This window comes from Gnatocerus cornutus, chromosome 5 (genome assembly GCF_029298725.1).
Source record: "Gnatocerus cornutus isolate USDA-ARS CGAHR chromosome 5, icGnaCorn1.1, whole genome shotgun sequence".
Taxonomy (NCBI): Eukaryota; Metazoa; Arthropoda; class Insecta; order Coleoptera; family Tenebrionidae; genus Gnatocerus; species Gnatocerus cornutus.
In genome coordinates, this window is record NC_142237.1 from 15,549,007 (window position 1) to 15,562,132 (window position 13,126).

At 35.3% G+C, this 13,126-nt stretch overlaps 1 protein-coding gene across 3 annotated transcripts in view; it reads right to left on the minus strand.

The window, feature by feature from the left end:
• The window catches only part of Ca-beta (Calcium channel protein beta subunit), a 71,310-nt gene that overhangs the window by 45,309 nt on the left and 12,875 nt on the right, over positions 1–13,126 (minus strand). For all 3 annotated transcript variants that reach the window (XM_088035324.1, XM_088035323.1, XM_088035328.1), the window contains exon 2: positions 12,378–12,527. In XM_088035324.1, the coding sequence (XP_087891450.1) occupies positions 12,378–12,527 (150 nt within the window). The remainder of the gene's footprint in view (positions 1–12,377; positions 12,528–13,126) is intronic.

Genomic DNA, 13,126 nt, shown 5'->3' on the forward strand with positions numbered 1-13,126 from the left:
TTACTTGAAAAACCGATTTACCACGAACTGTATCGTTAATTTGATCTTAACAATAACGTTAATAATTATAATGACATGTTTGTTAATAACGTAATGATAATGGTCAACTAAGTGCTATTTTGTCATTGAAAATTAAACCGCGATGCAAGCTTCCCAATCTTGTTTACTTGCATAATTATGTTGTTGCCCAATTTATTGTCTACAATTACGATTTATTGTTTGACGTCATTGTCTGCATGTGGGTTTCGTAATTACATTTTAATTATGTTTTTACCAATCGCTTCTAAGTAAACTGATGATACATTTTTTACTTTTTAAATCGAATATTTCTAGATTTATTAATTCGAGATTCGAGATTCGAGATGGAATAATTGTCGTAAAGCACGCAATTCCAGTTTTTATTTTATGAATAAGTTATTACAGTGTGGTTTTGATAAGTTTCAGCAACTGAAAGTACGGTTATTAGAATTAGATTTATGGATTAAGAAGTGAACACACCTTCGCAATTATATATTATTGGCTAATTTGTTATTATGTCGAACTTCTAAATGATAATAATTTAACTGCCGTAGAAGGCGGCAGCAGAGCGATATTTTGTATTTAAAGTACGTTTCATTTGATCTCAAAAATGATAAATTATTATTATAAAACAAGTAGTTCATATAACTGAAAAAAAACAGTTTTCTCCTTTCTTCTGCCTCTTCTGTTATCATATCTTTTATAAAGTCTTCTGGAGACCCTTTTTTCTCAAATAAATAGAAAAATGGTTTAAAAAAAATAGACGTTTATAAAAGCGCAAAAATATCGAAAAATTACAAGCAATACCACTTAAGAAAATATAACATATTAATATAAACAAATAATTTGATAAATTTACAAACCTCAGAAAGTACCTATAACTAGTCAAAAGTAATCAAAAAATCCAAAAGATAAAAAAAAATACAGAATACATAAGATCCAAAAATCCGAAAAAGCTATAGAATCAAATACAATTAAAAAATCCAAATAACTCAAAAAAATTAAACAAAAAAAAACCCCTTAAGTTTAGAATCACTGATTACAAGAAATGAAAACAATCTGCAAAGTCTACGCAGCTTTTCGCGTTTCTTGGGAATATTAGCCACCCCAAACGCTTTTGTTCCAAAAAAAGGTCATTATTGTATTCCATTCGTGAGATAAGTGTTCATTTTTAATTTTTTTCGATGCTAATAAAATCTAAACCATAAAACTTTTTCATGCTGATTAAACTTGAACTTTTTTACCCTAACTACAACTCTTTAACGTTATCAGTGTTATACTGAAAAAGTTTCAGGTTTAAGCCCACATTTTTTTCTAAGATAAAACTGAGCATTCATTTTCGCTCTACTTCCAGTTCTTATTATTTTACCACACAACTGAAATCATTGAAATAATAAATTCTGGTAACTAAGGAAAAATTATAAATGTGAGTCGTGACTGGAGGTAAAAAGAGAGGCTGATATTAGAACATTATTTACTTGAAGTGTTGAAGAAAATGTCGTGGGAAATAATAGAAATTACCAGTGAGTGCAACATAATTTCTCGGAAAGTTCAATGGTTGAGACCTCGTTAAAACGAATAGATTCTAGTTTACCCCAAGTGTAATTTCAAAAACAACCAACAGTTAATCTAATCACTTTAACGACTTGAGTTTTGATATGGAGCACCGTCTTGCGAATTTTATTGTGCTATAAAATCTAATGTGAACTGTTCTATCAAAATGCTGCCTCGGTATCATGTCGTTATTCATTAATGTTTTTTCAGGTGGCTGTCGTTGCGCCATATTTCAATTACAATACCACATTTATACGTTGAAACCACGTATGTATGTGGTATGTAACAATAGAATAATAACGTGGCAGGGACCCTCTCCACCGATCAGTTAAATCTTTTATCAATTGAAAAGGCGAGAGAAAAATTACCCGCACGAAAGTTTGTCGTTGGTAAAAACCACCAACTGGCCTCACGATTTCAATTCGAACATATTGATAAACGCAAAAAGATTGGATTAGCGATAAGCCATCATTATCATATTAAATAAAAGAAGACATACATCAAAGCTTCTGAAATCTGACGTTTATCTGCATTTGAGACCCAGTGGAACGTGAAGCGAGCATGACTTTTCATAAAAATTCAAAAATCATATATCAGGTAAAATGTGCAGTTGGAACGGAAAGACCGTTTAAAAAAAATACAACAAATCCAAATTTTTCCATTGTTGCTTTAAAGCAGGTATTTGTGTGTGAATAATCTCATTGTGATGTTTTCAGACGGAATAACTTCGCTTCAACTTATCTCACTCCCACGTCTTCAGCGTCAGTAATTTTATCTTGCTCTTACACCCTAATGCACAATGCCTTCTTCAGTCGAAGTGGAGGAGCATTATTTTCGTTACTGATGCATGCTCTATGTACGTGCGTTTGGCAGAAGCGTTTATTTATGTAAAGTATCAAACAACAGCTGCAGAGACGAATTTCGACGATTCCGATTGGGACATGCCCGATAATTATGGAGATTAATCAGTCGTGTGGAACCTGTGCAATAAAATGCAGCCATAAACGGGCGCCACGTGGGGGGCTGGAAAGAGGCTCTCATTACTCCCAAGTCCTCCGGATTAAGTTGTGCAAATGATTATGAACACGTTACCTTCTTTTTACAAGACACGATATCTCGAATATATGCTTCAATAACCTTTGCACCGTTCCGCTTTATCGATGCTTATAGCGAGTAAGCACACACAATGACTTGGTAATTCCTCACCAAGTGCCTTTGCTCATGCAAATTACTCCATTGAGCTTTGTAGCACGACGTCACGGAACCGATGTATTTGCTTTATATTCCAAATCCTTCTCTCTCCGTAAGTGACATTGTTTGGCGACATTCGAAATAAAAATCTTAACGGAAGCTCTAAATCATACTTAATTAGTACTAAGACCGAGCTAAGTGTAAAGGTGTGTTCGCAGGCTTAATCCATAAATCTGTACCAATAACTGTTCTTTCGCTGCTACAGACTCCAACAGATAATGTAACAATACTCTCTAATAATATCCGCAATAATGAAAAATATCCATCCTGTTGGACCTAAACGATTAACAAAATCCCGTTTTGGCAATGCGACATTTCTGAAATTCCAACTATTAGTCGGCTGATCAAACAAGTTTACTTCCTAAACATTTGACACCCTTGCGTCACCAGCTTTCTTAATTTTATTCTCGGTCAGAAGAATGCCGTCTAAGTAAATTATTCGGAATGTTAAATCCAATTGTGGCAAAAGAATGGACAGTGAATAAAGAACGATATCAAAGACAGTGAATAACTCGAGAAAGATGGCAAAACATAATGGACAATAATTGAAATTTTAAAGGAGGGAAATCGCAGCGTCTTTCAAACGCTAAATCCGAAGTTGTTTTATTAAATCCGAATTAAACGAAGTGTTTCATTAGCGAGAATGTGGTTACTGGAACTAGATGTAAAACGTCAAAATTTCCATAAAAAATCTAACGTCTTATTAAGTGGTTGTTGAAACAACAGTTCTGCACCCACATCGTGACATTTATACTCTGATTTTTCTTGAGTTGTTACGATTTGAGATCTTAGACACTATCAATCACAATTGATAAATATCAACCGCCACATACTTAATCAAGCCGATATGTTTTGAACGTACTTACAAATTCCTCGAGATCTTTAAGGAGCTGGAGACAATTTATTATTTTGACATAATTTACTGTTAAGTAAGATTTATATTTACAATCGTTCAAAAGTAAATTACCAGAAGTCGCAATCGTAAAAAGTTTCATTCCAGAATAAATGAACGCTGTCGTAATTATTATTAGATTCCAGAATAGATTAAAATCAGAAAAATGAGACGAGAGGAAGAGGAAAAAATTCAGTTTTTGTCAGGGAACTGGCTTGAATATCACTCGCTCTCAAGCTGTAATCTCGTATTATATCGACGGTTATTACAAATTGATTATCAGGGAAGGGACTTGACGGATTACTAAATGATTGAGCTGTCACTTTTATGTACGTTTTATACTGCGTGTCACTACTACAACTCCAAGTTTTGCGGAAGCAACTGATATTGTTGAAAGTAATTTTTCCTAATTTGTATCTTAAACATTCCCAAGTTGCTATGGAAACAATGCTATTCTAACATTCCGTATCGAAATGGATATTCTAGCACTGAAAACGAATCGGAAAATAGCGAAAATAGCTGTGTTACAAGAACAAATTAGGAAAAATAATATAAAAACCTCGTTCATAAGGCCATTTAGGCACTCATCCATTATAAAACTCGCGGCTTTGCCGCTCGTTTTATAAACTTGGATTCGTGCCTAAAAAATTGCCTTATGAAACTCGGTGTTTTAATATACTATATCAAAATTCGTCCCAGCTGAAACGAGGTGAATCTGAATATTTCATCCCTGCACCTCTTAATTATAGTTTCACGTTAATTAACGTGAACAATTTTCATAAACTTATATTTTACTCTAAATTAAATTACGCAAGCAGATCCACAATGAACATTTCTATTTATTTCGAAATAATGAAATGAAATTAATAATTAAATCCCATTCTCAAGCAGTCGGTTATAATTAACCAATTTGGCTTCATGAATTTACCATTTATTCAAAAACATGTAAATAGTTGGCAGGATATTATAATACAATCCAGTATCAAGACATAAAGCTGACATTTCTTCCTAATAGAATCATATTTCGCCCTTTTTATGCCGACGTAAATTGCAGGAGATTTTATCAGTAATTGTTATTTCTTCATGTTATTAATGAACTGTAGGTCACATCTCTAAAGTCAATGTGACTTAACCTTTAAGCATAAAAATCGAAATGTCTAAGTCATAAATACATAAAAAAATTAATGTCTATCAGTACCGACATTTTTTATTGTGAAAACACGATATTTAATTTCCGCTAAATGTTAAGCGAAGGTATAATTACATGGAAAGCGTTCATTTCGTAACATCCGTCGATGAATTTGTGCTGTGTAAACTCGCCTTCCTCCCTTAATTTTATGTGCAAGCCGAAATGGACATTTGTTTCTCGTGAAAAAAGAGAGAAGGAGATATTGACATTTGAAAAATTGCCTGAGCATTTGGCCGCCCCGAACTTCACCCAACATGTTGTGTTGCCTCCTAATTCAGCAATCTTGGAACTTTTTATGGGCAAAAAATATTCCCATTTGTTCCGATAATTATCAACCGAACAACGCCACGTAATTACCGCCGCCGACTTTTACTTTTCAAAGGCCTAAAACGGGACACAATGACAAAATCGAAAGTAATTTCATCACGGTAATAGACGCGGAATTTGAAAGATGGGCTACAAATGTTTGGGTAATTAAATGGTACCATTTCCCAGAAGGTTTTAACACCGCTCATAAAGTTTTGGGCATAAAATCATACCCGTCTCGTTAGAAAATTACGCAGCTGTTTGTGTGCAAGCCCGAAACTTTTTCTAATTCTATTATGGCAAGCACAAAAAGTTCCGAAAAGTGAATTTGAAGATGACGCCTCCTCAGCTCTGAGAACGAGTTTTGTAATAAGTATATCGACCTCAAATTATTCGGCAACAATGCAGTTTAGGTACAAAGAACCTTTCTAGCTTAACAAAATTACTTTCCAATAGCGAAGGTGTAATTTTAATGGCGTTGTGTGCTCAGTCTCAGCCATAATTAATGTTACATGTCATCTGAAAATGGAACGGCTGTAATTATTCTAAAACTTATTACGAGAGCTTGACAAAGGCGCACATCTACGCCGGAAACATAACGAGATTACACAAATATTTCCTCAATTTTTCCAAACTAACATGATTCGGAAATTCTAAATTCAAAACGCTCCCGGCGATAATATTTTAATTACAACCAACATCCCGTTGTTAATTAAATTCAGAAGATCCAAACTGATCGAAGTAAATTAATAATTGCCACAAAGAAAAATCCAGGTATGAAATGAATGAGCCACAATGCGCGCCGCTGTTGAAGTCCTTTATTCTTGTAATGTTCTATTGCAGCATTATAAACACGTACTGACGACCATTTGTTCGGATAAATCGGAAATTTCACGGAGAGATGTCTGAAAGTCTATGCTTGGCAGGTATCGGCCCAGCTCGACTACGACAATCCAATAAGTACAAAAAAAAACGAGACGAAAAGTGCTAAGAAACTGGAGAATTAAGTTTAGAAGAAGTGGGCAAAGGAGTTTCAACTTAGAACCTGACGAGGATTTAACGAGGAAAAATGGAAATCTATTGTCTTAAAGAATTGTTACATTTTGCTCTAATCTTTTTCCTCGCCTTGGTATTCTCGATTGCATTTTTAGCAGCCAAATCCCCATTCATTAGTAAAACCACGCCGCAAATTCATATAAAAAACGTGACTGTATCGGTCACCTAAACGTGTCAAGCATTTCTACAGTTCCGTTGATGATCCAAGCCTTGTTTTGTTCGCCTTAGGAGCAAAAAGATCCGTCCTAATTAGAAAAACACGACTCCGAGAATGAAAATTTTAATTAATCGTTAAATTTACGCTTAGCTACAAGCTTAAAAGTTGATTCTTCCTTTTCGGCTCGTTTCAGTGAATCCGATAAAAAGATGGTTTCAATACGCGAACTACTAATAAAAGCTCTCTGAAGAACGCCCATGTGAATACCACAGCGAGCTTAGTACTGTTTAAAGCTCGACCACTACAAGCAAAAGCTTCTGTAATGAAACTAGTTTTCAGGAAGTTGTAAATTGGTTTTGTTTTGTTTTGCAAAGGAAGTGTAATTTGTGTTTTTGGATGAACTGGAGATAACGGATAGAAAGCGCTAAAACGACATGTTTATGAATATGTATTCTGTACATTAAAAGTTAAATAGCAAATAATTAAAGTTTGAAGTCATTTTTTAGCGGTGACACTGTGACACGGAATTCTAGATTTGTGGTATTTAAAGGTTATTAGTGTTCTGAAGATGCAGATTTTATTTAGACAGCTCTTTCGTTTTTATTGCTCTTACAAACGAATGTAGTTTTTACTTATTCATTACAAATTTAATTGTTAATTAGGACGAGTGACGCAATTGAATATTTTATTGATGATAATTTTATCAGATGCTTTCTAACTTCGTACTCTGATGGTTTCATGAAACGGAAAGAATTAAATACAGTACGTGCAATGAATAAAATCTGTATAATTCATCTTCCGGATGTTGACAAAATTGGGCATTTACTCTGCACTCAACATATTTTTCCCAAAGCTGTTTTGCAGACATCGAACAATTGTTGGCCTGCCTCTATAATAACTTTGCCTAGAACGGCAATAACCATGCCGAAAAGGCCAAAAGTAATTTACGGGAGTGTCGGTCAATATTAGAAAAGGTCCGCAGAAACGAGGTTCGGAGTCAAGTCTGTGCACTTTCGCCGAAATAAAATTTATGTCCATGTGTTTTTCGGTGCGAAGAATTGTTTTTCAGCATACCATTAAAAGCGAGATAAAAAAACTTTAGTATTAGACGCTAAAAATAAAGGCTCCTGGACCCCCGCCAGACTCTTCTGCCGAATTGTCGCTAGAATTATACCATAATAACCATATTTGAACGGTTGGTCGGAATTTAACAAACAAGTTCTGAGCCTCTAATATACTGCACATGTTGTCAGTGAACCCGAATTTCTTCGGTTCTCGCTCTTGTACTCAGTTTTGCATGTGATTCTATAAAAGACGTAAACAGCGTAGGACTGGCTCCTTAAACGAGTTTAATCTAGAAGTAATTTAACTGATTATAATTTATAATAAGGCCGGCGAAGTCGCGGAAAAAGACGGAATATCTGGTATTTTTAACAACAGTTTGGAGCGACCGAATGACACTCATAACTCTTCAGATTTATAAATTAATCTAGGTTTCGCAAAAATTCGCATTCTTTGCATAATTCGGGTAAGAATGAATCGGGTCAACGACATTTCATTTTATTTGCAAAACTTCTCACATGATTTGACAGAGCCGTACTGAGGTATTGGAAGAAAATTTAAAAAAATCTGTGGTCTTCAACATCTGATTAAATAAAAAGTGGTGAAAATGTTGAGCTCCTCCAACTGGTCAAACTCTCAAATGATTCCTTTTAATCTTTAATAATATTATGACTCTACAAGTGGTCAATACCACGCGTTGTTCCTCTATTTGAACTCTTCACCGCCCGAATTAACTGTAAACGAAAACGCATTATTACAGCAATAAAACCGATCACAGCAATGGAAAACTCCTAATCATAACCAAGCAATAACTCGTTATTCTCCGATGAAAAATGTTTTCATTTGACAACAATTTATATGCGTGTATAATTAAGATTTTTATCTAAAAAAAACGTTCCATTACGAGATTAATCCTCGCACAAAAAAATTGACAGCATTAAATCGTCACTTCCGAAGAGCACGAAACTCTCTATAATTATGCGCTACCAGATTCAGATTGCTAACGACACACTTAACATTTTTCGGCCAGGAAATTATTTGAACTCATGCAAAATATTTTGCTGGTTTTGGTAATTATTGGCAAAAGATCGCTTGGTTACATAAAACTAATAGCGAAGGAGTGGCTCTTTCAAAATAAGAAAACGCGTCTTCTGGTTTGTGCTCTACCTCTTAACGGACTCATTAGCTGATGGCTATAATCTAATCGCGGAAAGAAATTCTGAATATTTCGGCTTTGGTTCAACTACTGGTCTTGACATAAGTCTAAATATTAGTAAAATTGATGATTTAATTCGGGGGTTGAACATTTTGGAAATGCGAGTTTGTTGAACTTTGAAAGAAGCCATTTTTATTTAATGGAGAGCATGTACTGCGACATGTGTGCAGTAATAATTTACATAAATTCGAAACTAATTAATAAAAGACGTGACAATAAAATTCGGTTTACAGTTAAAGTGAGATTAGATCGACTTACAGTAGTCCTAATTTTTTGTACTAGATAAAGACCTCAGGAATTCTCGTATAAATATTCATATTAATTTTTCTTTTAATACTACCAGTGTTAACAGGCAGAGTTAAAATATTTTGTAAACATAAAATTGTCTGACATTTCAATTTTGCCATTTCAGCAACTGATTTCGCCATCGGCGATATCAAACGAGGTTCTAATTGATGCCGATCCGATAGTGTCAGAAGTGAATTTAAACTAGAAGTAAAACTTCCCACAATCTGGTATTGTATTACACGATTTCGTAAATCCCACGTGCTTCGAAAATAGGAAGACGGAAGAACTCTTATAAATATTAAATCCGGTTATGAAATATCCAAATAAAACCTCCTAATTAACCTCAAGTTAACTCGAATTCAGCTCGAGAAAAATCTTCACGTCAATATTCCAGTTACTGTTAATGATAAAACGATGTCAGGAGAATTTAATGCATGGTGTTATTGGTACCACTTTATAGTCTCGCTTTTTCGTTTTAATTATCAGCGCTGGCCTTTATCTGAATTGACAATTTCTCGCAACGGTATTAGATATTTCCGTTTAAATAACGCCAAGAAACCTTGTTTAGTTTTATTACCAGCACAATTTTATGGTAATTTAATACAAAAAACGCATTTACATCGGTTAACATTTATGGAGAGAATATGTAAGTACGTGAAACGAACAACAGTTCTGTATCTTCATTTTTGGAAATACTGGGACAAAGCCCAGTTCTTGAGGATGGTACTCATTAAGTGTGAAGTGAGCGACATGTTGTCGCATTAATTATCGAAACATAACGCTAATTAAAATTTTGTGAACCATCGTTACCACATTCTTCGTCATTACCATAATCGCTTGGAACTATCAGTACAGGTGAGTACCTCCAGAAAATTTATTTATTGTAGTTTAGATTAGAAGTTATGGTCAAAGCAGCTGTTGCAAGAGTACTAAAACAACAAGGACTGTCGTGTCTAATTTCAATTTGCATATCTCAGATTCCACGGAGACAGTGTCTATTTTTTAATACCTCAGATAACGGTAACAGCTTTTTTTGAATAAAATGTGACTGCCTGCAGTCCCAGAATTTAAACAATGTTCCCCGAAAATCCAATGCATGACTATTTAGCGTGACCAAGCGGAATTATTTATCAAATTTGGTATCTTTAAGTTCATAGCAAGTGTGTAGTTAACCACGCGCATGCCGCGGTGCGGGAAGCCATGAAAGGGCATAATCATGCCTTCGCCTGACTAAATTTACGTTCGAAAGAATCATTTTAATGTGAATTTATTTTCGAGTAAGTCACGAATACCGTAATTATTTAAATTTACAATGTTCTTTTTTATCGCCGAATATGTTTATATAAAATAACAAAAAATAACCACTATATTCCAAGTACTTGCTGACACGGCAAGGTCCTTGCTGCCGAAAGATTTACAAGAAGAATTACTCACAGAACGTGAATCACGGAAAAACACGGGCTAGCAGTGATTCCGATTTATCAGACGAAAAAGGTAATTTATTTTGTTAATTAAACGAGAATATCTCTCTGCACGCAGGTTTTGATAATTAGGAAGTGTCAGTTGCGCATGGAGTTTTTTGAAATATCGATTCGATTCTTTAAAAAAATTGCATGCGGTGGATGCGAGAAACTTCACAGTAGTCTCCACTGATGGCAGGACTTCAATATTATTTTGGAGTGAAACTTGTAGCAGGAATTTGACAACAAAGCCCTGGCACATGTAGTGCTTCTTCACGCTCGGAAACACATGCAAACTAACCAAATAAGTTCTTGTCTCTTTCTCTTTAAAAGTCGGCGCCTGTGACCACATACCCGTTTATTTTCTTTCAATTAAATGAGATTAATTCCTAGATACTCACAAATCTAGTTTCTCTGGTATCTCTGGATCCATAAATTCATTCATTCTCAAATGCATTCATTCCAGTGATTAAGAAAATTTTATGAAAAGCGTCCGTAATGAGGAATTCCACTTAGTTGGCCGAAGAATTTCATTTGCGCTTTCTCAACTTCGATGTCCATCCATATTACACGCATGTTAATCCGGCAGTATTTTTTTATCACCCATATTTTAGGTGTGTAATTAAGTTTCTAAGTACCAAACGTAACATAATATATATTTATAAACGCAATCATTGTTATAGCCCGGTATAGAGAACAACTTTCACATCTGCTCGTTATTTCATGTTATTACACGTTATTATTCATGGACCGCCATGTTTATTACTCCTATAATACCTAATAGACGAGTATGTGAGATACGCCTCACATTGTGAAGCGATCTTCAACTCTTATGCAAGAACGAGTAGCCACTGGCCACACTTTTTTCCAGAGCCGGACTCGATATTACACCATGCGGAATTGTAACCAGATGAACCATAAACGAAAATACCTCACGCTTGTCAATTATCATTATGAACCATTGTTTGATGACAATAAATCATTACTGTTAAAGTGTAATCCATTGTTTGTGTTTCAGCTAAGTGCGGCCCTGCAGTTTATCTCGGTAAAGAGAGAATACATTAAATTTGAGATTAATTGATTACTGGGCTTGTGGCGTGTTGAAATCGAACTTACCGATGACGCAAGAAAGGGGCAATAGCTACTTAAAACATTCCTCCGATGGACACTTCTTAATGGATTACTTTTATTATAATTGTTATTAATTGAGAAGTTCGAGAGGATTTATTTGGATGTTTTTGTGCCTCTAGCTCATGAGCTTTCTCCAAAACTGGGGCAAATTCGTATTGTATCTTCAAACTGATGGAAGGCTTTATTTCGGGAGAAATGCATACTCCAGAGGGAAAAGTAAGAGTGGGCCATTGTCATCAAAAAATCATAAAATCACATTGTGCAATTGTAATTGGTATGAAATTGCTTGATTTTGTGCCCAATTAATCGCAAAGAATAAAATGTCTTTTTTTAACATTGTTGAATCCCGAGAGAATAAAGATAACAGAAATCTCATGTGAAATAATTGTTGTCAGCCCCCTGTAGGCGTGAAATGCCTACGCCTATGCTCTTACCAATAAATTTCATCTGCGTTTGCAGCTTACGAAACAGAGACAACCATCAGTGACGTGTTGAACTTAAGAATTTCCAAACTCGTCTCGGTCCCACAATGTTCAAATACCCGAATTATTCCAAGCTTTTTTATTATTACCTGATTAGGCAACGAAATCTAAACTGTTTATACGTATTGAAACCAGTTTTTAAGTGGAATTATTACACAAAGGAAAAAATGTACTCCTCTAGCTATTAGATTGTGGTTTTTTCTACGCTATAAATTAAAGCAATCAGACGTGGTATTAAGAAATAATGGCTCCTCTTACATTGAAACTAATACGTCCGTAATCCAATCTTACATGATAGTAAATTGTTTCACAAACCTGTCGTTTGACACTGGAGGAACTGTCACTGAGGCTACCGGAAGCGGCGAACTTGCGAGTCCGGTGCTTGAGGCGAGCTCCCGGAGCGGTAGCCGATGGCGGACCTCCCGCCGCTACCAATCCTTCGAAACCTTCAGCTCCCGAAACTGTCTGAAATGTAAAGTTACAGCTGAGTTTAGCACTTTTTGCCGTTAGATTTATAAGAGCGATGGCGGAGAAATAGTTTCATTTTATGGTGATGCTATCACGGACGATTCATGCTAATTTCGTAGATAAAATCGGTTTTAAGAGCCGGTGTCCAATTATTACTACAATATGCTAGTTGGGTGTTTCACTCGAGGACTTTCCAAGTGATTTAAAGCGATTATTGATAGCCGGTTAATGTGCAAGACGAAAAATTATAATCGTCCCTCCACAAAAACTCCTTGTTTTTAATAAACAATAATTTTAAAGACGCGCGCCGTAAAACCACTGTCATTACTTCTAAACGCCCCCAATTATTTTTTTCTACGTCTGCAAAGGTCCAATTGACTGTCTCCATCATATTAAAATGCAATTAGAATCCATCTGCTCTAGTCGCGAACATTGGAAGGGTTAGGCACGTTCAGGAGCACGTGTTTTCTCGCTTGCGCCACTGTTGTTTGACAGCTCTTCGTCTTCTGATGCGCGAGCCGCGACTGTAAACTGCTGATCCAAGGAGATAAGCCGGCTAAAACTATATAAAGAAGCGAAATGTGACATGATGTGAT